Raw genomic sequence first — 25,644 nt, forward strand, 5'->3', positions numbered from 1 at the left:
AAATTAAAATAAACAATTAGAAGCAGTGTTAATACATAATTGATAAATGAGGACCCCAGCTATTTTGATAGCTGGGACCCCGAGACACTAGATACTAATAATATGTAATCGTTAAACAAAGTCTGTATTGGTTTGGATTATGATATGCTTCTCATAAAAAATATTATTATTTAAACAAAAGAAAGCATCCAGAGAACCTGCCTCCACTGCCCTCTGAGGCAGAGAATTCCACAGACTCACAACTCTCTGTGAGAAAAAGTGTTTCCTCGTCTCCGTTCTAAATGGCTTACTCCTTATTCTTAAACTGTGGCCCCTGGTTCTGGACTCCCCCAACATCGGGAACATGTTTCCTGCCTCTAGCCTGTCCAAGCCCTTAATAATCTTATATGTTTCAATGAGAGACCCTCTCATCCTACACTCCAGAGTGTACAAGCCCAGCCGCTCCATTCTCTCAGCATATGACAGTCCCATATCAACAAGGTAGTCAAGGGTTAAAGTGACGAGGCAGGACCTGAAGCCAAGATGCGATCAGCCATGATCCGACTCAAAGCAGCCAACAGGAGCCACATGGTGCACTCTGCATCAATTTCACGGGCGGTTATTATCTTAAGGGACTGGGATGAAGGATTTGAATTATTCGTTCCTGGGACAGTTCCTAAACCACAGGAGAGGGAAAGAAGATGTGATAAGTAACGAGGGAACCATTGACAGATGGAAGCAGATCAGTGGCTGGGCCACACATTTAAGGCGTTTAGTTTAGTTTAGAGCTACAGTGTGGAAACAGGCCCTTCAGCCCATCGAGTCCACGCTGATCACCCGTTCATACTAACACTATCCAACACACACTGGGGACAATTTAGAATTATACCAAGCCAATTAACCTACAAACCTGTACGTCTTCGGAGTGTGGGAGGAAACCGGAGATCTTGGAGAAAACCCACGCGCGTATACGCTGATTTTATCATTTGGCAGCAAAAAAGCAACAGAGCATCAACAGCAAGTAAGAACTATAATCCAACCGCCCAATCGCCCAGGTTACAGGGAAAGTTTGGACAGTGGTGAATTGTCTTGTCAGGAATGCTGGATATGGAGCGGGAACCCGATAGAAGTAGATAAAATTATATGAGGCGTAGATGGGGAATAGACAATTATAGATGGGGTAGATAGTCACAACCTTTTTCCCAATATGGAACAATCAAATGCTAGAGGGCATAGCTTTAAGGTAAGAGGGGCAAACGCAGAGATTATTGGGTGCCTGGAATGCGCTGCCAGGGGTGGTGGTGGAGGCTAATACGATAGTGGTGTTTCACAGGCTTTTTGACAGGCACGTGGATATGCAGGGAATGTAGGGATATGGATCATGTGACTAGTTAAACGGCATCATGTTCGGCATGGACATTGTGGGCCGAAGGGCCTGTTCCTGTGCTGTACTGTTCTACGAACTATGTTCTAATCCTGGAAAATGAAAGGAATACCTCTTAGCAGGCCAAGTTACGGATGGGATTTAATTTGTGATGAATGAGATTCATTAAGTTTCCCCTCCCTGAGTTTCCTGTTTTGCATCAAATTCATTCAGCACTTTTACTCGTTGATCAGGAATCCAAGTTCAAATGAACCTTCATCACCTAATGGTCAAGAACTGGTCTGCTGGAGTCAGCAGGAATTAAAACGCCCGGCACGGTGGTGCGGTGGGAAAAGTTACAGCGCCAGAGGGTTCCATCCTGACTAAGGGTGCTGTCTGTACGGAGTTTGTACGTTCTCCCTGTGACCGCGTGGGTTTTTTCCGGGTGCTCCGGTTTCCTCCCACACTCCGAAGACGTGCAGATTTGTAGGTGAATTGGCTTTGGTAAACTTGTAAATGTCCCCAGTGTGTGTGGGCTCATGTTCGTACACAGGGTGATTGCTGGTTGGCATGGGCCCAGTGTGTGTGGGCTCATGTTCGTACACAGGGAGATCACTGGTTGGCATGGGCCCAGTGGGCTGAAGAGCCTGTTTCCATGCTGTATCTCTACAACTGAAAGCCTGATGAATGCACAAGAGGGCCCAATCTCCATCTGGTTCCAACGCTCAGAGTCGACTGATGTTGATGAGTGAAGGACTCGTGCTGCCGCTGAGGTAGTTCAGGGTGATTTGTGATTTTGGGACTTCAGTCTGCTGGGTTTCAGAGCAGAGTTTGTGCTGAATAACAGAGTAAAAATGCACGGCTGCAAATCACAGCCTCGAAGGAGAGGAAGGAAGTTTGTGTCATTAACTAAATAAAGTTTCCATTAATCAAGGACAGAATCCACCTGCTCGCTGACTCCAGTCTGGCAGCCCCTCCACATTCCACACTCTTAATTCACGTTAAAAAATATATCCCTAAACGCTGGAATTCAATCAAACATTCCTCACCCAACAAATACACGGACACACACACACACGTCTGGATGTGTATGTGTCCCTGCCGTGGCACCAAGACCCGGGATCCATCCCGACTACGGGTGCTGTCTGTGTGGAGTTTGTACGTTCTCCCCAGTGACCCTCGTGGGTTTTCTCCGGGTGCTCCGGTTTCCTCCCACACTCCAAAGACGTGCAGGTTTGTAGGTTAATTGGCTTGGTATAATTGTAAATTGTTCCTAGTGTGTGTAGGATAGTGTTAGTGTGCGGGGATCACTGGCCGGAGCGGACTCGATGGGCTGAAGGGCCTGTTTCCGTGCTGTATGACTCTATGACTCTCACCTTATTCTAATTATAACCAATGATACCGGCCGCTTTTACTGCTAATGTACACATAGTCAGTACCACCATCTCTCCCCTCCCCCCCAGCTTCCCCTTCACAGATCCAAGTATGCATTAATATTAGGACTGTTGACTTTAAAACACTCTTTCCTTTGAGTCCAGCAGGAGATGTGTTCACATCTTTCTCCAGCTGCTTGAACAAACAGCCTGCACTGATACGCTGTGTTGTGGGAATGAAAGTCCACTCTGACTGGTTCGTTACCTCCACTGAAGTTTCGCAGCTGCCTTGACCAAGTGGGGATAACATGGAACTAGTGTGAGCTGGTGATCGATGGTCAACGTGGACTCGACCGGCCGTGCTGTATCTCTAAACTCTGTCTTACCCGTGCACCTGTCCAGTTGCACTGAATGTTTCTACAGAGTCATGGTTCACACAGCACGGAAACAGGCCCTTCAGCCCAGCTTGTCCATGCCGAACAACATGCCCCATCTCCACTAGTCCCACCTGCTCTCACTTTGGCCCAGTGCCCATGCTAACCAAGGTGCCTTCCATGTGCCCCACATCCCTCTAAACCTGTCCTATCCATGTACATGTCCAAAATTATTTTAAATGTTCTAATAATTTCAGCCTCAACTGCCTCCTCTGGCAGCTCTTTTCATACACCCGTCACCCTCTGTGTGAAACAGTTACCCTCTCACAATAGACAATAGACAATAGGTGCAGGAGTAGGTCATTCAGCCCTTCGAGCCAGCACCGCCATTCAATGTGATCATGGCTGATCATCCACAATCAGTACCCAGTCCCTGCCTTCTCCCCATATCCTCGGACTCCGCTATCTTTAAGAGCCCTATCTAGCTCTCTCTTGAAAGCATCCAGAGAACCAGCCTCCACTGCAGAGAATTCCACAGACTCACAACTCTCTGGGTGAAAAATTGTTTCCTCATCTCCGTTCTAAATGGCTTACCCCTTATTCTTAAACTGTGGCACCTAGTTCTGGATCCCCCCAACATCGGGAATATGTTTCCTGCATCTAGCGTGTCCAATCCCTTAATAATCTTATGTGTTTCAATAAGATCTCCTCTCATCCTTCTAAACTCGAGTATACAAGCCCAGCCACTCCATTCTCTCAGCATATGACAGTTCCGCCATCCTGGGAATTAACCTGGTGAACCTATGCTGCACTCCCTCAATAGCAAGAATGTCCTTCCTCAAATTTAGAGACCAAAACTGCACACAATACTCCAGGTGTGGTCGCACCAGGGCTCTGTACAACTGCAGAAGGACCTCTTTGTTCCTCCTCTTGTTATGAAGGCCAACATGCCATTCAATTTCTTCACTGCCTGCTGTACCTGCTGTACCTGCATGCTTACTTTCATTGACTGATGAACAAGGACCCCCAGATCCCGTTGTACTTCCCCTTTTCCCAACTTGACACCATTTAGATAATAATCTGCCTTCCTGTTTTTGCTATCAAAGTGGATAACCTCACATTTATCCACATGAAACTGCATCTGCCATGCATCTGCCCACTCCCCCAACTTGTCCAAGTCACCCTGCATTCTCATAGCATCCTCCTCACAGTTCACACAGCCACCCAGCTTTGTGTCATCCCTCTACATTCCAAGGAATACACCCCAACCTCTCCTGACAGCTCAGTCCCTCAAGTCCGGCAACATCCTCAACAGCTTCGTATTGAAGGCTGACTAAAATGGAAGACAATATTCCAAATGTGGCCTCGCCTGCACTTTGTACAACTGTAACATTATATCCTAACGTCTATACATCCATACTTAAGAAAGGATGTACTAGCCCTGGAGGCAGTGCAGCGAAGGTTTACAAGATTAATTCCTGCAATGAGGGGATTGACATATGAGGAAAGGTTAAGTAGGCTGGAACTCTACTCTTTGGAGTTTAGAAGAATGAGAGGCGATCTCATTGAAACATATAAGATCGTGAGGGGCCTTGATCGGGTGGATGCACCGAGGATGTTCCCAATGATCGGGGAAACTAGAACTAGGGGACATAGTTGCAGAATAAGGGGGGGCTCTTTTAAAACTGAGATGAGGAAGAACTTCTTCACCCAGAGGGTGGTTAATTTATGGAATTCACTGCCCCAGGGAGCAGTGGAAGCAGAAACTTTAAATATATTTAAGACTAAAATAGATGGTTTTTTAGCTGCCAAGGGGATAAGGGGCTACGGGGAGAGGGCAGGGATATGGACCTAGGTATGGTTAGTATAGTAAGACCTGAGTGATCTCCTGGACAAGTGTCGATCGCCTGGATTGGGGTCGGAGAGGAATTTCCCGGATTTTTTTCCCGAATTGGACCTGGGTTTTTATCCGGTTTTTTGCCTCCCCCAGGAGATCGCGAGGTTCTTGGGGTGGAGAGGGGTGATAGCGGTATAAAGGGGAGGGTAGTGTCTTGTGTTCTGTGTCTTGTGTCTACTGTTTGTGGGTAAGTGTGTCTGTTTAGTGTTCAGCCATGAGCGAATGGCGGTGCGGGCTCGACGGACCTGGTGGTCTACTCTCGCACCTACTTTCTATGTTTCTATGTTTCTATGTTATACACAATACCCTGACTGATGGCCAATGTGCTAAAAGCCTTCTTGACCACCTTATCCATGTGTGGTGACACAGACTTTGGAAACAGGCCCTTCGGCCCATCGAGTCTGCCCCGACCAGCGATCCCCGTACACTAACACCACCCTACACATTAGGGACAATTGTCCAACTTACCGAAGCCAATTAACCTACAAACCTGCACGTCTTTGGAGTGTGGGAGGAAACCGGAGCAGCCGGAGAAAACCTATGTAGTAACATGGAGAACGTACAAACTCCGTAGAGACAGCACCAGTAGTCAGGATGGAACCCGGGTCCCTGGCGCTGTGAGGCAGCAACTCTACCGCTGCACCATCGTGCCACCCACGTGATGTGAACCGATTGTACATATAATGAATAAAGTATATATTTGAAATAATAACATATCCTTCAGCTGGAAATGGAACCGTTTCGCAGTGACATCACTCAGGGTGGCAATCCATGAGCAGTCGACACACTAATTGAAAATGGCTGTGAATGGTGATCTGGTAAAGACTCCACCAGTCACTGGGGATTTGGCTAATTGATAAAAGGTACTCACAAAATGCTGGCGTAACTCAGCGGGACAGGCAGCATCTCTGGAGAGAAGGAATGGAGGCCTACATCCCATAATGAGGTCTCGCAGTGGAGCAGACTAAATGGTATACACCGAAGATAGACACAAGTTGCTGGAGTAACTCAGTATTGGGTGCAGGTCTGATCTCAAAGACCCAACAAGTTGACGTTATTTTACAGCCAGTTAAATGGGATAGAACGTGGCAGTTTGAGAAGGATATGTGGCAGAAGTTTCCTTTTTTTTTTTGCAGGATTTGTTTTGCGATCATTTGTCAGACTGCTGTGGTTGGAAAAGTGAAAGAATGTAAATATTATCTTTCACAGAATGTCAAGGCCAGGAGCCAAGTCAGATTGGACTTGCACCCAGGTGAAACTTCTAAACACTAGTTAGGCTGCGGGGAGAGATGAGACAGGAGATCCATGTGCCAAGAAACATCAGCTCCCACTGCCAAGAAAACATGTCTGATCATCACTGCACCCACACTATCTCCCTGTGTACAGGGGGCTGTGATCCAACACGAAATAGCTGCAAATAATACACACACACACACACACACACACACACACACACACACACACACACACACACACACACACACACACACACACACCCCACCACACACACACACACGCACACACACACACACACACACACACACACACCCCACCACACACACACACACACACACACACACACACACACACACACACACACACACACACACACACACACACACACACACACACACACACACACACACACACACACACACACACACACACTCACACACACACACACTCACACACACACACACTGACACACACACACACACACACTGACACACACCCCCCCCACACACACACACACACACCCACAATGACACACACACACTGACACACACACACACACATGCACACACACTGACACACACACACATGCACACACTGACACACACACACACCCCCACACACACACACACACGCTTATGGAAGGACCGTTCAGAAGCCTGATAACAGAGGGGAAGAAGCGGGTACGTCTGCTCAGTTGATCTACTCTGCAGCACATACACTACTCCATGGGCTGGCAGCATGGTTACATGATCCAAACCATGTTTCCATGCAGTCTTATTGCCACATTATCTGTGTATCCGGCCAAAGCTTCTGCATTGCTGGAGGTGGAGGTGGAGGCAGACATGACCGTGATGTTTAGAGTCATACAGCATGGACAACTGGCCCATAGGCCCAACTTGCCCACACCGACCAACATGCCCCATCTACACTAGTCCCACCCCGACCAACATGCCCCATCTACACTAGTCCCACCCCAACCAACATGCCCCATCTACACTAATCCAACCCCGACCAACATGCCCCATCTACACTAGTCCCACCCCGACCAACATGCCCCATCTACACTAGTCCCACCCTGACCAACATGCCCCATCTACACATCCCACCCCGACCAACATGCCCCATCTACACTAGTCCCACCCCGACCAACATGACCCATCTACACTAGTCCCACCCCGACCAACATGCCCCATCTACACTAGTCCCACCCCGACCAACATGCCCCATCAACACTAGTCCCACCCCGACCAACATGCCCCATCTACACTAGTCCCACCCCGACCAACATGCCCCATCTATACTAGTCCCACCCCGACCAACATGCCCCATCTACACTAGTCCCACCACGACCAACATGCCCTATCTATACTAGTCCCACCCCGACCAACATGCCCCATCTACACTAGTCCCACCCCAACCAACATGCCCCATCTACACTAGTCCCACCATGACCAACATGCCCTATCTATACTAGTCCCACCCCGACCAACATGCCCCATCTACACTAGTCCCACCCCGACCAACATGCCCCATCTACACTAGTCCCACCCCGACCAACATGCCCCATCTACACTAGTCCCACCCCGACCAACATGCCCCATCTACACTAGTCCCACCTGCCCACGACCAACATGCCCCATCTACACTAGTCCCACCCCGACCAACATGCCGCATCTACACTAGTCCCACCTGCCCATGGCCAACATGCCCCAACTACACTAGTCCCACCCCGAACAACTTGCCCCCATCTACACTAGACCCACCTGCCTGCGTTTGGCCCATATCGCTCTAAACCTGTCCTATCCATGTACCTGTCTAAATGTCTTTTAAGAGGCTTTTAGACAGACACATGGGCATGTTGAGAACGGAGGGAGATAGATCACGTGCAGGCACAGGAGATGAGTTTAACTTGGCATCATGTTCTATGTTTACTACCTGCCAGCGATACAAGGATACGTTCCAACGTGCCACATGGGGTGTGGACATCATTCCACCTTCACTTGATAAGGGGCGGGGGATTAGTTCAGGGCATACCTTCATCTTTCATTCTTTAGTAGCTAATTGGCCCGGGAAAGTGAAAGGGAATCATTTTACACAGTATGTTGTCTAGGTCTGGAACATGTTTTATATATGTATAAAATATATATCTATATATACAATATACATATATATATACAATATACACATATATATATATAAGCAATCGGACAAATAGACAATAGTAGTGCAAAGTAAAAATCATGCCCGCAAGTCTGTCTAGTTCGGATCCTATTTGGAGGTTGTGGTGTTTAATAGCCTGATGGCTGTGGGGAAGAAACTGCTCCCGAACCTGGACATTAAAGTTTCCAGACTGTTGTACCTTCTTCTCCATGGTGGGGGTAAGGTGGAGAATGTGGCCAGAGCTGATGACTCACACACACACACAGGCTTGGTGATGTCGAGAGAAAGAAGAAGCAAAGCATGGAACATAAAACTGCAGAAAGCAGAAGCACTCAGTGGGAGAGTTCCTCCAGCATCTTGTGTCTATCTTCAACAGGGAATCGGACACAACCACACATGGAGAAAACATGCAGGATGTTTGGGCATTTCAACAACTCCTCTGAAGGAGACGTGGGGGACGTGAAGGCCTCCTCGTCCGTAGCTCCACCATGCAGTGAGCCCAGCTGTTTCACGGCACATCTGGTGAACCTGACCTTCTGGCAGATACCCACCAACTCACGTAATGCCAGACCTCGCACTGCACTGCACTGCAGGTCACTGCAATCTCGCCAGCACCATAAGTGGTTCACAAAGACTGCAGAAAGTTATCTATTCTTGTTATCAGCACAGTGGCGCAGCAGTAGAATTGCTGCCTTACAGGGTTCGATCCTGACCATGGGTGCTGTCTGTGTGGAGTTTGTCTGTTGACACATTAGTTTATTGTCACGTGTACCGAGGTACAGTGAAAAGCTTTTGTTGCGTGCTATCTAGTCAGCGGAAAGACAATACATGATTACAAGCGAGCCGTCCACAGTGTACAGATACATGATAAGGGAATAACGTTTAGTGGAAGGTAAAGCCAGCAAAGTCTGATCAAAGATATCCGAGAGGGTTTTCTCCAGGTGCTCCATTTTCCTCCTTCACTCCAAAGACGTGCGGGTTTGTAGGTGATCAGCTGGGCTGTGGGACCGCTTTCTACGTTACACATCAAAACGAAACTAAACTTGCTATGAGCGATGTTCATTGTTCAAAGCGGACAATGTTTTGAATGGATTTGGTCTGCTCTTGTTCACCGAGCACTAACAGAGGTGCCCCGCTCAAAACGGCCCTTCATCTGAAGAGTGAACATTGACGGTGGGAATAGATCATTAACGGTGACACAAGGAACTGCAGATGCTGGAATCTTCAGCAAAACATAAAGTGCTGGAGGAACTCAGTTGGTCGGGCAGCGTCTGTGGTTTAGTCCAAAGATAGGCACAAAGTGCTGGAGTAACTCAGCGGGTCAGGCAGCATCTGTGGGGAACATGGATAGGTGACGTTTCACAGAGTGCTGGAGTAACTCAGCGGGTCAGGCAGCATCTGTGGAGAACATGGATAGGTGATGTTTCACAGAGTGCTGGAGTAACTCAGCAGGTCAGGCAGCATCTGTGGGGAACATGGATAGGTGACGTTTCACAGAATGCTGGGGTAACTCAGCGGGTCAGGCAGCATCTCTGGAGAACATGGATCCATTTTCACCAGAGATGCTGCCTGACCCTCTGTGTTACTCCAGCATTTTGTGCCTATCTCTGGTATAAAACAGCATCTGCAGTTCCTTTCTATAACATTTTGGCTGCGGTTTAAGTCTATGTTTGTTATTATCACATGTACTGAAATACAGAGAAAAGCTTTGTTTTGCATCCTATCCAATCAAACCAGGTACACCACAAATAAATACAATCAAACTCCAGTACAACAGGTAGAGCAAAGGGGAAGATACAGAGTGCAGAATATAGTTCTCAGCATTGTAGCGCATCAGTTCCCCAGACAAAGTCCAATGTCCGCAATGGGGTAGAGGTGAATCGGACAGTACCCTAGCTTATGGAAGGGCCGTTCAGAAGCCTGATAACAGAGGGGAAGAAGCTGTTCCTGAGTCTGGTGGTGCGCGCTTTCAAGCTTCTGTACCTTCTGCCGGACGGGAGCGGGGAGAAGAAGGAATAGCCGGGGTGGGACAAGTCGTTGATGATGTCGTCTGCTTTCCCGAGGCAGGGTGAGGTGTAAATGCGGATGTAAAGGCAGCCAGCATCATCAGAGACCCACACCACCCTGGCCACGCTCTCATCTCACTGCTACCACCGGGGAAGAAGGTACAGGAGCCTGAAAACCGTGACCTCCAGGTTCTAGAACAGCTTCTTCCCAACAACCATCAGGCTCTTGAACACTGCACAACACTGACCTCAGCAACTGTGGTTGCACTAAGAGCTTCTGTTTTGCACCATTATGGATACCTAATGGGCAGTCACGGTGGGGCAGCGGTAGAGTTGCTGCCTTACAGCGAATGCAGCGCCGGAGACCTGGGTTCCATCCCGGGTGCTGTCTGTACGGAGTTTGTACCTTCTCCCCATGACCTGTGTGGGTTTTCTCCACGATCTTCGATTTCCTCCCACACTCCAAAGACGTACAGGTTTGTAGGTTAATTGGCTTGGTAAATGTAAAAATTGTCCCTAGTGTGTGTAGGATAAGTGTTAATGTGTGGGGATCGCTGGTTGGCACAGACCTGATGGACCAAAGGGCCTGTTTCCGTGCTGTATCTCTAAACTAAACCTGGTATTATTGTTATAGATGCTGCCTCACCCACTGAGTTTTTCCAGCATTGTTGTCTACCTTCGATTTTTCCAGCATCTGCAGTTCTTTCTTAAACATCTAGTATTATTATTATTCATTAATTGCATTATTAATTATTAAATGTTTATCGGTTCATGATTGTGTTAATCGGCCGGTTAAGCTGCAGCAGGTAACAATTCCATTGCCGGTACTTATGACTCCAGACAGAATAAATGGGTAGCTATGGACTGGTTTTGTTCTGTGCCATACACAAAAGGAGACAGGGAAAATCACACTTCACCTTCCATCTGTCTCTGTAATTGGAAAGGAATAAAGAACTGGTGCATCTTTTAGCAAAGTTCAGTTTAGAGTTACAGAGCAGACGCAGGCACTCTGTGGCACACCGAGTCCTCGCTGACCGGCGATCCCTCTACACTAATTCTATCCTGCACACTACGGACAATTTTACCAAAGCCAAACCTGTATGGAGTGTGGGAGGAATCCACCCGGAGCGTGAGAGGAAACCGGAGCACCCGGAGAAAACCCACGCAGGTCACGGGGAGAGAACGTGCAAACTCTGTACAGACAGCACCGCCCGTAGTCAGGATGGAGCCGCGGTCTTTGGTGCTGTGAGGCAGCGACTCTACCGCTGCGCCACCGTGACACTCTCAATATAGGCTCTTGGACACCGCACGACACTAACCTCAACAACTGTGGTCGCTCTCTGGGCTTTTGTTTTGCACTATTATAGTTACCTAGTACTATTTTAGTTACCTAGTACTATTATAGTTACCTAGTACTATTATAGTTACCTAGTACTATTATAGTTACCTAGTACTATTATAGTTACCTAGTACTATTATCGTTACCTAGTACTATTATAGTTACCTAGTACTATTTTAGTTACCTAGTACTATTATAGTTACCTAGTACTATTATAGTTACCTAGTACTATTATCGTTACCTAGTACTATTATAGTTACCTAGTACTATTTTAGTTACCTAGTACTATTATAGTTACCTAGTACTATTATAGTTACCTAGTACTATTATAGTTACCTAGTACTATTATAGTTACCTAGTACTATTATAGTTACCTAGTACTATTATAGTTACCTAGTACTATTATAGTTACCTAGTACTATTATAGTTACCTAGTACTATTTTAGTTACCTAGTACTATTATAGTTACCTAGTACTATTATAGTTACCTAGTACTATTATAGTTACCTAGTACTATTATAGTTACCTAGTACTATTATAGTTACCTAGTACTATTATAGTTACCTAGTACTATTTTAGTTACCTAGTACTATTATAGTTACCTAGTACTATTTTAGTTACCTAGTACTATTTTAGTTACCTAACTTTTGCACCTTGCTTCATTTCTCCGGTTAAGTTTATAATCTGTGCCATGCCGCTCCCCGCTACCACAGCCCACTGTCCTTGTAGGTCAGCGTTACCTATTGCTGGACAATCCTTGCCAGAAGTAGCCTGGAGACCAGTGTTGGTGAGCACATTGGCCTCTTCTGCCCATCACCCTGTCCAGGCTTTTGTGATGACGACAGAGTCCGTGAACACACAAAGACAATGAGAAACAACTGAGTCATCCACGACAACCTTACAGAGGGTGGCTGAAGCACCGAGCTAGCTGAAGCATTATTATGCCCCTGTCCCACTTAGGAAACCTGAAGGAAACCTCTGGAGACTTTGCGCCCCACCCAAGGTTTCCGTGCGGTTCCCGGAGGTTTTTGTCAGTCTCCCTACCTGCTTCCACTACCTGCAACCTCCGGCAACCACCTGCAACCTCAGGGAACCGCACGGAAACCTTGGGTGGGGAGCAAAGTCTCCAGAGGTTTCCGTTCAGGTTTCCTAAGTGGCACAGGGGCATAACTCTGAAGTCACAGTCATAGAGCTTACAACATGAAAACAGTCCCTTCGGCCCAACTTGCTCACATGCCCCTGCTACACCAGTCCCACCTGCTGTGTTTGGCCCATATCCCTCTAAAGCTGCCCTATCCATGAACCTGTCTGAAGGAGGCAACCAATTTAATGGTGTAGGAAAGAACTGCAGATGCTGGTTTAAATCGGAGGTAGGCACAAAATGCTGGAGTAACTCAGCGGGAAAGGCAGCATCAGCGCTCATGCTCCCCTCCCCTCATTCGTAACAAGGACAGAGCCCCCCCCTTGTCCTCACCTTCCACCCCATCAGCCATCGCATACATCTCATAATCCTCCAACATTTTTGCCACCTCAGGATCCCACTACTGGCCACATCTTCCCTGGCCACTCCCTCTTCTCCCCTCTCCCATCAGGCAAGAGGTACAGAAGTGTGAAAACGCACACCTCCAGATTCAGGGACAGTTTCTTCCCGGCTGTTATCAGGCAACTGAACTGTTCTCTCACCAACTAGAGAGCGGTCCTGACCTTCCATCGACTTTATTGGAGATCCTCAGACTATCTTTAATTGAACTTTATCTTGCACTAAACGTTATTCACTCGACACAAATTAGTGGACGGTTTGATTCAGAAGTTCTAGCAGCAAAATTCGACCATTCGGCCCATCAAGTCTACTCTGCCATTCAATCATGGCTGATCTATCTTTTCCTCTTAACCCCATTCCCCTGCCTTCTCCCCAATGATTATGATCATGTATATTGTCGCCTGATGCGTCACAGTGTGCATCGCGTCCTCGCTTCCACTGACTGGATGGCACGCAACAAAAAGCTTTTCACTGGACCTCGGTACACGTGACAATAAACTAAACTAATCTGATCCAAAACGTCACCTATCCATGTTCTCCACAGATGCTGCCTGACCCGCTGAGTTACTCCAGCACTCTGTGAAACGTCACCTATCCATGTTCTCCACAGATGCTGCCTGACCCGCTGAGTTACTCCAGCACTCTGTGAAACGTCACCTATCCATGTTCTCCACAGATGCTGCCTGACCCGCTGAGTTACTCCAGCACTCTGTGAAACGTCACCTATCCATGTTCTCCACAGATGCTGCTGGACATCTTGACCTCCGGCTTTTTGAGTTTGTTTGAGTTCAGTTAATTGTCGCGTGTAACAAAGTACAGTGAAATGCTTTCGTTGCGTGCTAACTAGTCAGCGGAAAATATAGAAAATAGGTGCAGGAGTAGGCCGGTCGGCCCTTCGAGCCATTCAGTATGATCACGGCTGATCATCCAGAATCAGTACCCCGTTCCTGCTTTCGCCCCATATCCCTTGATTCCTTTTGCCATTAGAGGCGGGAGCAGGGTACTGATTCTGGGCAAGAGGGCGAGCTTACAGATCACGGAACAGTCTAGCACAGGATCAGGCCTTTCGGCCCACAATGTCCGTGCCCAACATGATGCCAAGACAAACTCTTATCTGCCTGCACGTGATCCATATCCCTCCATTCCCTGCACATCCAAAAAAACAGCATCTGCAGTTCCTTCCTGCACATCTCTCATTTATATATCATTGTTTTTCCAACATTGGACTCACCATGGATGTGGAGAGGATGTTTCCACTGGTGGGAGAGTCCAGGAACACAGCCTCAGTGTTAAAGGGTGCTCTTTTAGAAAGGAGGTGAGGAGGAACTTCTATAGTCCAGGGGTAGTTAATCTGTGGAACTCATTGCCACAGAGGTCTGTGGAGGCCAAGTCAGTGGATGTATTTAAGGCAGAGATCGGCAAGTTCTTGATTACAACGGGTGTCAGGGTTATGAGGAGAAGGCAGGAGAATGGGATTAGGAGGCAGAGATCAGCCGTGATTGAATGGCGGAGTAGATTCGATGGGCCGAATGGCCTAATTCTACTACCACAACATGTGAAGGATAAGCAGCCGGGGGCAGGAACCCAGGAGTAGGCGGTCTGAGAATGGATCGCCGCGGGTGTCGGCGTTGTTGCGGGCGTGTGGTGAGGGTGGGTGGGAGTGCGGTGGTTAACCCGGCACGGCTGCATAACCCGGGGAGGTGTCCGCTCATACACAGCCCCTTGTCCGGGAGACCAGGGAGAGACCTCTCCCTCTCCCTCTCCCCGGCCGCTCGGCCCAGCCGCTGCTGCTCGCCCCCCTCTCCTCTCACAGCCGGCGGCAGAGGCTCCGTGAGCTGCCCAGCCCAGCGCGTCGGACGCCGGCCACAGGAGCCGCTCCAACCCGTCTGGACCCTGTAGCCGGGCCGGCAAGGTGGTGGCGCAGCGGTAGAGTTGCTGCCTCACAGCGCCACACACCCGGGTTCAATCCTGACTGCGGGCGCTGCCTGATTTGTATGTTCTCCCCGTGACCCGCGTGGGTTTTCTCCGGGCGCTCCGCTTTCCTCCCACACTACAAAGACCTACATGTTTGTAGTAGGTTACGTAGGAAATAACTGCAGATGCTGGTTTAAACCCAAGATGGATACAAAGTGCTGGAGTAATTCAACGGGTCAGACAGCATCTCTGGAGAAAAGGAATAGGAGACGTTTCGGTTCGAGAAACTCTTGTCTTCCTCTCCCGACCCCGTCTGAAGAACTGTCCACATTGTACAGAGTCTGACGAAGGATCTCTGAAGAAGGGTCTCGACCCAAAACGTCACCCATTCCCTCTCTCCAGAGATGCTGCCTGTCCCGCTGAGTTACTACAGCACTCTGTGTCTATGGATGGGGCAACTGGGCTTGTATTCGCTGGAATTTAGAAGGATGAGAGGGCATCTTATAGGAACATATAAAATTCTTAAGGATTGTACAGGCTAGATGCAGGACAAAATGTTCCCGGTGTTGGGAGAGTCCAGAACCAGGAGTCACAGTTTAAGAATAAGGGGTCGGCCATTTAGGACTGAGTTGAGGAAAGACTTCTTCACCCAGAGAGTTGTGAATCTGTGGAATTCTCTGCCACAGAAGGCAGTGGAGGGCAATTCACTGGATGTTTTCAAGAGAGTTAGATTTAGCTCTTAGGGCTAACGGAACCAAGGGATATGGGGAGAAGTAAGAATGGGGTACTGATTTTAGATGATCAGACACGATCACATTGAATGGCGGTGCTGGCTCGAAGGGCCGAATGGAGCTATTTTTCTATCTTCGTGTTTGTGGGTTAATTGGCTTCGGTATAAAATGTAAATTATCCCTAGTGTGTGTGGGATAGTGTTAATGTGCGGGGATCGCTGGTCGGCGCGGACCCGGTGAGCCGAAGGGCCCGTTTCCGTGCTGTAAACTAGAAACTGAAACCTCTGGCGATTGTGTGCTGCGCAGACTATGCCGGCAAGACAATGTGAACGCGACTACTGCAACGTATACACAGTTACATGCATGCCCACAACTGTTACATCGCGGTTAATCATTCAACCCACGGCCAGCGCCGCTGTATTATAATGTAACGCATCAATGACCGGCCTGCAACATGTTGTACAACTGCCTGCCTGCGGCAATCTCACTACATTCACTTGTATCCACATACTGGACCCACACGGACTGGGACTGCGCTTAAAAACTTGCAGATCTGTGTGTGATAGTCAATAGACAATAAGTGCAGGAGTAGGCCATTCGGTCCTTCGAGCCAGCACCGCCATTCAATGTGATCATGGCTGATCATCCCCAATCAGTACCCCGTTCCTGCCTTCTCCCCATATCCCCTGACTCCGCTGTCTCTAAGAACCCTCTCGCTTGATAGCATTCAGAGAACCTGCCTCCACCGCCCTCTGAGGCAGAGAATTCCACAGACTCACCACTCTATGTGAGAAAAAGTGTTTCCTTGTCTCCGTTCTATATGACTTACCCCTTATTCTTAAACTGTGGCCCCTGGTTCTGGACTCCCCCCAAATCGGGAAGTCGCAGACATCTGTGTGTGTGTGTGTGTGTGTGTGGAAGTTACGGAGATTTATCTGTAAAAGTGGCAGACATCTCTGTGTGAAAGTGTGGGATATCTGTATGTAAACGTTGCTGAGTTCTGCATGTGTAAGTTGCAGCGATCTGTCTGTGAAAGTTGCAGACATCTTGTGTAAATTGCAGAGGTATGTATGTAAAAATGATGTGAACGTTGCGGGGAACTGCTTTTAAAAGTTGCAGACATCTGCATGGAGAAGTTTCAGAGGAATCTGTCTAAATTACAGTCTGCGTTTGAACGTTGCACAAGTCTGTCAGTGTAAGTTGCAGACGCCTGTGAGTGTGAGTTACAGAGGTGTCGAAGTGTGAGTGTGAAGTGTCTAGGTGTGTGTGTGAGGTGTGTGTGTGTGAGTGAGTGTGTGAGGTGTGTGTGTGTGTGAGTGAGTGTGAGGTGTCTAGGTGTGAGTGTGAGGTGTCTAGGTGTGAGTGTGAAGTATCGGGGCAGGTTGGGTTTCCACAGCCGCGCTGTGAGCTGCCGACCTTGCCCGAGCCACAGGCGGCCACAGACAGACCGCAAGCAGCCAGTAACATTAACATCTCCATTTGTCTTTACCTTGTCTACGGGGTCCTGGTAATCATCGTTGTAGTCTTGGCTGGATTCATAGGCGGAGTCCCTCTGCAGTAAGGCAGCGTAAACCAGAAAGACAGCGAGCTCCAGAATCAGCATGTTGGTCCCGGGATGCGGCGACTGTATAATCCTCGGCCCCTGCGGCCCGGCCGGCCGGCTCTGCTAGGGAGGGAGGGGTGGGGGCGTGTGTGTGGGTGTGTGTGTCCTGCTTCAGCCGCGGGAGGCCGGGGGCAGTGGGGCAGCAGCGGGCGGACAGAGTGTGGGCATCGTGCGGGCAGCCCGGCCTCGCCTCGCCTAGTCTACTACGTCGTCTACTTCTACTGCTGCTGCTACTACTGGCCGCTACTCGCAGACTCTAGGAGCGCTGCCTGCCTGCCTGCCCTGCACTCTTTATATATGCGGCTTGGCAGGCGATGGGACAGAGAGGGGGGGGGAGGAGAGTGAAGGGACGGAGAGGGGGGACCCAGCAAACGCCGCTGACATCTATCTCCACGTGGCCGCAAACCTCATATCAAACCTCCCAGCTGTTTTCAGGCAACTGAACCATCCCACTCACTTCAGCAGTCCTCAACCATTCATCTACCTCATTGGAGACCCCCAGGCTGTCTCTGTGCAGGAAGGAACTGCAGATGCTGCTTTACAGGGAAGATAGGCACACAATGCTAGGGTAACTCAGTGGGACGGGCAGCATCTCTGGAGAGAAGGAGTGGGTGACGTTTCTAACAAAGAAAGGTCTCGACTCGGACTATCTTTAATCGGACTTTACTGGATAATTCCCTTTATCTGTACACTGAACGGCCCGAATGTAATCATGTATTGTCTTTCCGCTGAACATAGAATAGAAACATAGAAAATAGGTGCAGGAGGAGGCCATTCGGCCCTTTGAGCCAGCACCGCCATTCATTGTGATCATGGCTGATCATCCCCAATCAATAACCCATGCCTGCCTTCTCCCCATATCCCTTGACTCCACTAGCCCTTAGAGCTCTATCTAACTCTCTCTTAAATCCATCCAGTGATTTGGCCTCCACTCCCCTCTGTGGCAGGGAATTCCACAGTGATGTGGTCCTTGTGGCTAAAGGGATCAGGGGGTATAGAGAGAATGCAGGTACAGGATACTGAGTTGGATGATCAGCCATGATCATATTGAATGGCGGTGCAGACTCGAAGGGCTGAATGGCCTACTCCTGCACCTAATTTCTATGTTTCTATGTTTCCACAAATTCACAACTCTCTGGGTGAAAACGTTTTTTCTCACCTCAGTCTTAAATGACCTCCCCTTTATTCTAAGACTGTGACTGACTGGTTGGCACGCAACAAAAGCTTTTCACTGTACCTCAGTACACGTGACAATAAACTAAACTGAAACTCGCTGCCGTCTGACAGCTCCCAGTCTAACCTGTAGCCACAACCAGCCTCTCTCAGTACTAAAGCCACTCCTCACACCCGCACTAAGTCCACGGTGGTGCAGCGGTAGAGTTGCTGCCTCACAGTGCTGGAGACCCAGGTTCCATCCTGACTACGGGTGCTGTCTGTACGGAGTTTGAAATGTCACCTATAATATAGAATATGAGGTGGTGTTCCTCCAGTTTGTGTTGGGCCTCACTCTAACAGTGGAGGAGACTCAGGACAGAAAGGTCAGTGTGGGAACGGGAGGGGGGATGACAGTGTTGAAATAATCACTGAGGTAACATTTGATGGAATGACAGACGGACTGACAATAGCTGTTTTATTTATTCAGCTAACTGCAGCAGGAGAATAGTCTGTTCCCTCACAGCAAGAACGTGTTTATAAATATAAAACATTCAAAGCAACATATATGTAGAACATTTTTCACGGTTGTTAACTCCCAATGCACATTTTATTTTGTCCAAAGATGGGTGTAGAAGCTAGGAGGTCATGTTGCAGTTTATAATTTTGGTGGGGCTACATTTAGAATATTGTGTTCAAGAAGGAACTGCAGATGCTGGAAAATCGAAGGTACACAAAAATGCTGGAGAAACTCAGCGGGTGCAACAGCATCTATGGAGCGAAGGAAATAGGCAACGTTTCGGGCCGAAACCTTGCCTATGTCCTTCGCCCCGTAGATGCTGCTGCACCCATTTAGAATATTGTGTTCAGTTCTGGGCCTTCACCATCTTGAAGCCGTGGTCTCCGGTGGGGAGGCACCGATTCAGGACTTGTCTGTACATCTGGACGCCCACGGGGGAAAATGGAGGAGGACTGGTCAATTTTTTTGCCTTCCGCCACAGTGATGAATGCTGTGGTGGACGTTTGTGTAAATTTTTATTGTTGTTTTTGTGTGTTCATTATCATTGTACCGCTGCTGGCAAATTCATTTCACTTGCACTTTATGTGCAAGTGACGAATAAAACTTGACTTGTGTTGTCGGACAGTCAGTGAAGTTGGTTGAAAAAATTGCAGCACCATCTTGACTTTTGGTACATTGGTCTCTATCGGTCATGTATGGAGTATAGAATTTGGGAGGTCACGTTGCAGTTGTATTAGACGTTGGTGAGGCCGCATTTAGAATATTGTGTTCTGTCTGGGCACCGTGTTACAGGAAAGATGTCGTCAAGCTGGAAAGGGTACAGAGAAGATTTACAAGGATGTTGCCAGGACTAGAGGGTGTGAGCTACAGGGAGAGGTTGAGTAGGCTGGGTCTCTATTCCTTGGAGTACAGGAGGGTGAGGAGTGATCTTACTCAGGTGTATAAAACATGTGTCTGTGTCTCTGTGACTCTGTGACTGAAACTCTGTGTCCGTGTGACTGTGACTCTGTGTGTCTGTGACTCTGTGTCTCTGTGTGTCTGTGACTGTGTCTCTGTGTGTCTGTGTCTCTGTGACTGTGATTCTGTGACTGTGTCTCTGTGACTCTGTCTCTGTGACTTTGATTCTGTGACTGTGACTCTGTGTGTCTGTGACTCTGTGTCTCTGTGACTGTGTCTCTGTGACTGACTCTGTGTCCCTGTGACTGTGACTCTGTGACTCTGTGACTCTGTGTCTCTGTGACTCTGACCGTGACTCTGTGTCTCTGTGACTCTGTGTCTCTATGTCTATGTGTCTCTGTGTCTCTGTGTGTCTGTGACAAGATGACTGGAATCAGCGTAGATGTGGCATCTTGGTCAGCAGAGATGGCTAGGGCTGAAAGGCCGTGCTGTGTGATTCTCTGATATCGAACATTACATTTCACAGTTGACATTCTGCGGCTACTGAACCAATGCTTGTGTTGTTGCTGTGTTTCCCACAGCGGGTGGGGACACACAGGGCTGGCTGCTGGAGTGCATGTAAATAGATGTCACTTGTGGGAATTGTCCTGTACCCTGGAGCTGAGGGGCACATGCTGGCTGTTTGCGACTTCCCACAGGAAAGTGGCTGGAATCTTTGTCCTTCACAAACAATGCTGCTGGTGCCTGCGTCATGTGATCACACGCTCAAGGTTAGACGTCTGGCCGGCAGCTCCAGTGCTGGCCTGAGAAGATCCTGCATTCTGAAGAAGGGTCCTGACCTGCAACGTCACCCATTCCTTCTCTCCAGAGATGCTGCCTGTCCCTCTGAGTTACTCCAGCATTTTGTGTCTACCTTTGGTTTAAACCAGCACCTGCAGTTCCTTCCTGCACATGAAAGTTCAAGCCTGTTTCAGTCTTCACAGATGCAGCACAGACACAGGCTGAGTCTCACCGAGACTATGCCCACTCAGCACCTATGTTTACACCAAAGCCATTTTATAGGTTCTATTTTACGAATTGGATACAGCTCCAGCCTAGACCACAAGATAAGAATCATGTGTATAAAATAATGAGAGGAATAGATCGGGTAGACACAGAGTCTCTTGCCCAGAGTAGGGGGATCGAGGACCAGAGGACATGGGTTCAAAGTGAAGAGGAAAAGATTTTATAGGAATCTGAGGGACAACTTTTTCACACAGTGAGTGGTGGGTGTATGGAACGAGCTGCCAGAGGAGGTAGTTGAGGCTGGGACTATCCCAATGTTTGAGAAACAGCTAGACTGGTACGAGGACTCTCGCTAACTTCTACAGGTGCACAGTAGAGAGCATGCTGACTGGCTGCATCATGGCTTGCTTCGGCAACTTGAGCGTCCAGGAGCGGAAAAGACTACAGAAAGTGATGACCACTGCCCAGTCCATCATCGGCTCTGATCTCCCCACCTTCGAGGGGATCTATCGCAGTCGCTGCCTCAAAACGGCAGCCAACATCATCAAGGACCCACACCATCCTGGCCACACACTCATCTCTCCGCTACCATCGGGTAGAAGGTACAGGAGCCTGAAAACTGGTACATCCAGGTTCAGGAACAGCTACTTCCCCACAGCCATCAGGCTATTAAACACAACATCAAACAAACTCTGAACTATAACAGCCTATTGTACTTTATCTGTTTCTTTATGTGTGTGTGGAATTGAATTGAACTCATCTGTATTTATGCTTACAATATTCTATTGTGCTGCAGCAAGCAAGAATTTCATTATCCTATCTGGGACACATGACAATAAATGAACTCTCTTGACTTGACTTGACTTGGATAGGACAGGTTTCGAGGGATATGGGCCAAACGCAGGCTGGTGGGACTGGTGTAGATGGGACATGTTGGTCGGTGTGGGCAAGTTGGGCCGAAGGGCCTATTTCTGTGCTGTATGACTCTAGTAACTGAACGATGCAGCACAGACACAGGCCCTTTGGCCCATCGAGTCTATACACTCCACTGAGCACCCATTTTTACACAGTGCCACCCAAAGCACCCAATTTACTCTGCCACATGCCCATAAACTACTCCCTACCACTCATAGAGGCTTCTTCTTCTTTCCAGTCCATCTTGTTACAAATGTTGACCTCGCTGTCATCGTCCGTCCTGAACAAGGACGCGGGCTTCCGGCGACATTCAGTGGGAGCCATCACTTGTCGCAGTAGATGATGGTGGTAGCAGGGGTCAATGAAAGAGCGTTCACGCCGATCGCGACCCTGTTTCCACCAATCTTTCCACCACCACACACAAGAAGCACAAGAAGCGACAAGACAGACACCATTGTGTGCAGATGCCGAGAAGTGTGTTCAGCTCTGGCAAAACAACAACTAATAACGGGATACTGAGTTGGATGATCAGCCATGATCATATTGAATGGCGGTGCAGGCTCGAAGGGCCGAATGGCCTACTCCTGCACCTAATTTCTATGTTTCTATAATGTGTGTGGACTCAATAAGATGGTTGTAGCAGAATTATCTCAGGATACTTGCAGTTTGCAGCCCCGCGATGTGTACGCTTCTGCAATGGGGCCACTCATGGAGCCATGGAGCTGTATAGCACGGAAACAGGCCCCTTAGGTCACTGTGCCTTTTATCTGCCTTTGGCCCAAATCTGATATGATATGGCTCTTTATAGAAACGATAGTGGTGTTTTAGAGGTGTTTGGACAGGCACATGGAAGTGGAAATAATAGCGGGATCTGGATCATGTACTGGCAGATGAGATCAGTTTAACGAGGATGTACAAGGAATGAGTGGGGTTAACATATGATGAGTGTTTGTCGGCACTGGGCCTGCACTCGCTGGAGTTTAGAAGAATGAGGGGTGACCTCAGTGAAACTTACCAAACAATGAAAGGCCTGGATACAATGGATGTGGAGAGGATGTTTCCACTAGTGGGAGAGTCTAGGACCAGAGGTCATAGCCTCAGAATTAAATGGCATACCTTTAGTAGGGAGATGAGGGGGTCATATGATGCAGCAACAGGCCCTTCAGCCCACCGAGTCTGCGAAGACCAGCAATCACTAGCACCATCCTAGTACACATGAGGGACAATTTACAATTTTACCAAAGCCAATTAACCTGCAAACTTGTACATCTTTGGAGTGTGGGAGGAAACCAGACCCTGTAGGTCTTTGGAGTGCAGGAGGAAACCAGATCACCCGGAGAAAACCCACACAGTCACATGGAAATGATGTTTCCACTAGTGGGAGGGTTTAGGACCAGAGGCCACAGCCTCAGTGTAAAAGGACGCACCTTTAGGAAGGAGATAAGGAGGAATTTCTTTAGTCAGGAGGTGGTGAACCTGTGGAATTCATTGCCACAGATGGCTGTGGAGGCCACCAATGGATATATTTAAGGTGGGGATAGATAGATTCTTGATTAGTGTGGGTGTCAGGGGTTATGGGGAGAAGGCAGGAGAATGGGATTGTGAGGAAGAGATAGATCAGCCATGACTGATTGGTGGCGTAGACTTGATGGGCCGAATGGTCTAATGCTGCTCCTAGAACTTGTGAAATAGGCATGATGTTCAGCACAATGGGTGTAGGCCAAAGGGCCGATTGTTGCACTGTAGTGTTCCAAATTCATCCAAACCCTTCCTATCCATGTATCTGTAAATGTTGTGAGCGGCCATGTTGTGAGCGGCCATGTTGGGAGCGGCCATGTTGTGAGCGGCCTATTCCTGTGCTGTTATGTTCCGTGTTCATCCAAACCCTTCCTATCCATGTATCTGTACAAACATCTTGCAAAAGTCATACTTCAATCTGCACCTATAGCTTCTGCTGACTCTGAAGAATTCATTGTGGTCAATGAACTGACTAACACTGGAATGCGGGAGGAAACTGGAGCATCCAGAGTAAACCGCGAGGATAACCAGAGTATTTGCAAACTCCACAAGGGCAGTAGCGGAGGTCAGGATCGAACCGCTGGCGGAGTGAAGCCCAGGCCCCTGGTGGTGAGAGGTGGCAGCCCCCCCCAGCAGCTCGTCCACGCTACCCCAGTTTGTATTTAGTTTAGAGATACAGTGTGAAACTGGCCCTTCGGCTCACTGAGTCCGCGCCGACCAGCGATTGCCCGTTCACACTCGTTCCAAGTTAATTCCCGGGATGGCGGGACTGTCATATGTTGAAAGAATGGAGCGGCTGGGCTTGTATACTCTGGAATTTAGAAGAGTGAGAAGGGATCTTATTGAAACATATGATTATTAAGGGTTTGGACACACTAGAGGCAGGAAACATGTTCCCGATGTTGGGGGAGTCCAGAACCAGGGGCCGCAGTTTAAGAATAAGGAGAAAGCCATTTAGAACGGAGACGAGGAAACACTTTTTCTCACAGAGAGTTGTGAGTCTGTGGAATTCTCTGCCTCAGAGGGCGGTGGAGGCCGGTTCTCTGGATACTTTCAAGAGAGAGCTAGATAGGGCTCTTAAAGATAGTGGAGTCAGGGGATATGGGGAGAGGGCAGGAACGGGGTACTGATTGTGGATGATCAGCCATGATCACATTGAATGGCGGTGCTGGCTCGAAGGGCCGAATGGCCTCCTCCTGCACCTATTGTCTATTGTTTATCCCACTTTCCCATCCACGCACTACCTACACACAAGGGACAATTTACAGAATCTCAATTATCCACCTGGATATGCAGGCAATGGAGGTACACAGATCACGTGCAGGTAGATGAGATTAATTTAATGGACAATAGACAATAGGTGCAGGAGGTGGCCATTCGGCCTTTCCAGCCAGCACCACCATTCACTGTGATCATTAACGTGGCTTTATGTTTAGGTTCAGGTTTATTGTGATCACACATTCTGTAACACAATAGAAAGTTTGGTTTGTGACAAAGACATTTGTGGCCCTTGTCCAATCATCTGAAGAAGGATCCTGAGCCGAATCGTCACCTATCCATGTTCTCCACAGATGCTGTCTGACCCGCTGAGTTACTCCAGCACTCTGTGAAACGTCACCTATCCATGTTCTCCACAGATGCTGCCTGACAATAGACAATAGATAATAGGTGCAGGAGTAGGCCCTTCGACCTTTCCAGCCAGCACTGCCATTCAATGTGATCCTGGCTGATCATCCACAATCAGTACCCCGTTCCTGCCTTCTCCACATATCCCCTGACTCTGCTATTTTTAAGAGCCCTATCTAGCTCTCTCTTGAAAGCATCCAGAGAACCGGCCTCCACAGACTCACAACTCTCTGTGAGAAAACGTGTTTCCTTGTCACTGTTCTAAATGGCTTACCCCTTATTCTTAAACTGTGGCCCCTGGTTCTGGACTCCCCCAACATCGGTAACATGTTTCCTGCCTCAAGCATGTCCAAACCTTTAATAATCTTGTATGTCTCCCATCCTGTCCAAGTCACCCTGCACACTCATAGCATAGACCCACTGAGTTACTCGAGCAGTCTGGGACTAATGTTGATGGGGTATGTTGGTAGGCGTGGGCAGGTTCGGCCAAAGGGCC

General features: G+C 48.5%; 1 protein-coding gene across 1 annotated transcript in view; it reads right to left on the reverse strand.

The window, feature by feature from the left end:
- Positions 1–17,777, reverse strand: part of vegfc (vascular endothelial growth factor C) — a 95,889-nt gene extending 78,112 nt beyond the window's left edge. The window contains exon 1 of the mRNA XM_033018755.1: positions 17,402–17,777. Within this exon, the coding sequence (XP_032874646.1) occupies positions 17,402–17,515 (114 nt within the window). The 5' untranslated portion in view covers positions 17,516–17,777. The remainder of the gene's footprint in view (positions 1–17,401) is intronic.
- Between the last annotated feature and the right edge of the window lie 7,867 nt (positions 17,778–25,644).

Source organism: Amblyraja radiata, chromosome 3 (assembly GCF_010909765.2).
Source record: "Amblyraja radiata isolate CabotCenter1 chromosome 3, sAmbRad1.1.pri, whole genome shotgun sequence".
NCBI lineage: Eukaryota > Metazoa > Chordata > Chondrichthyes > Rajiformes > Rajidae > Amblyraja > Amblyraja radiata.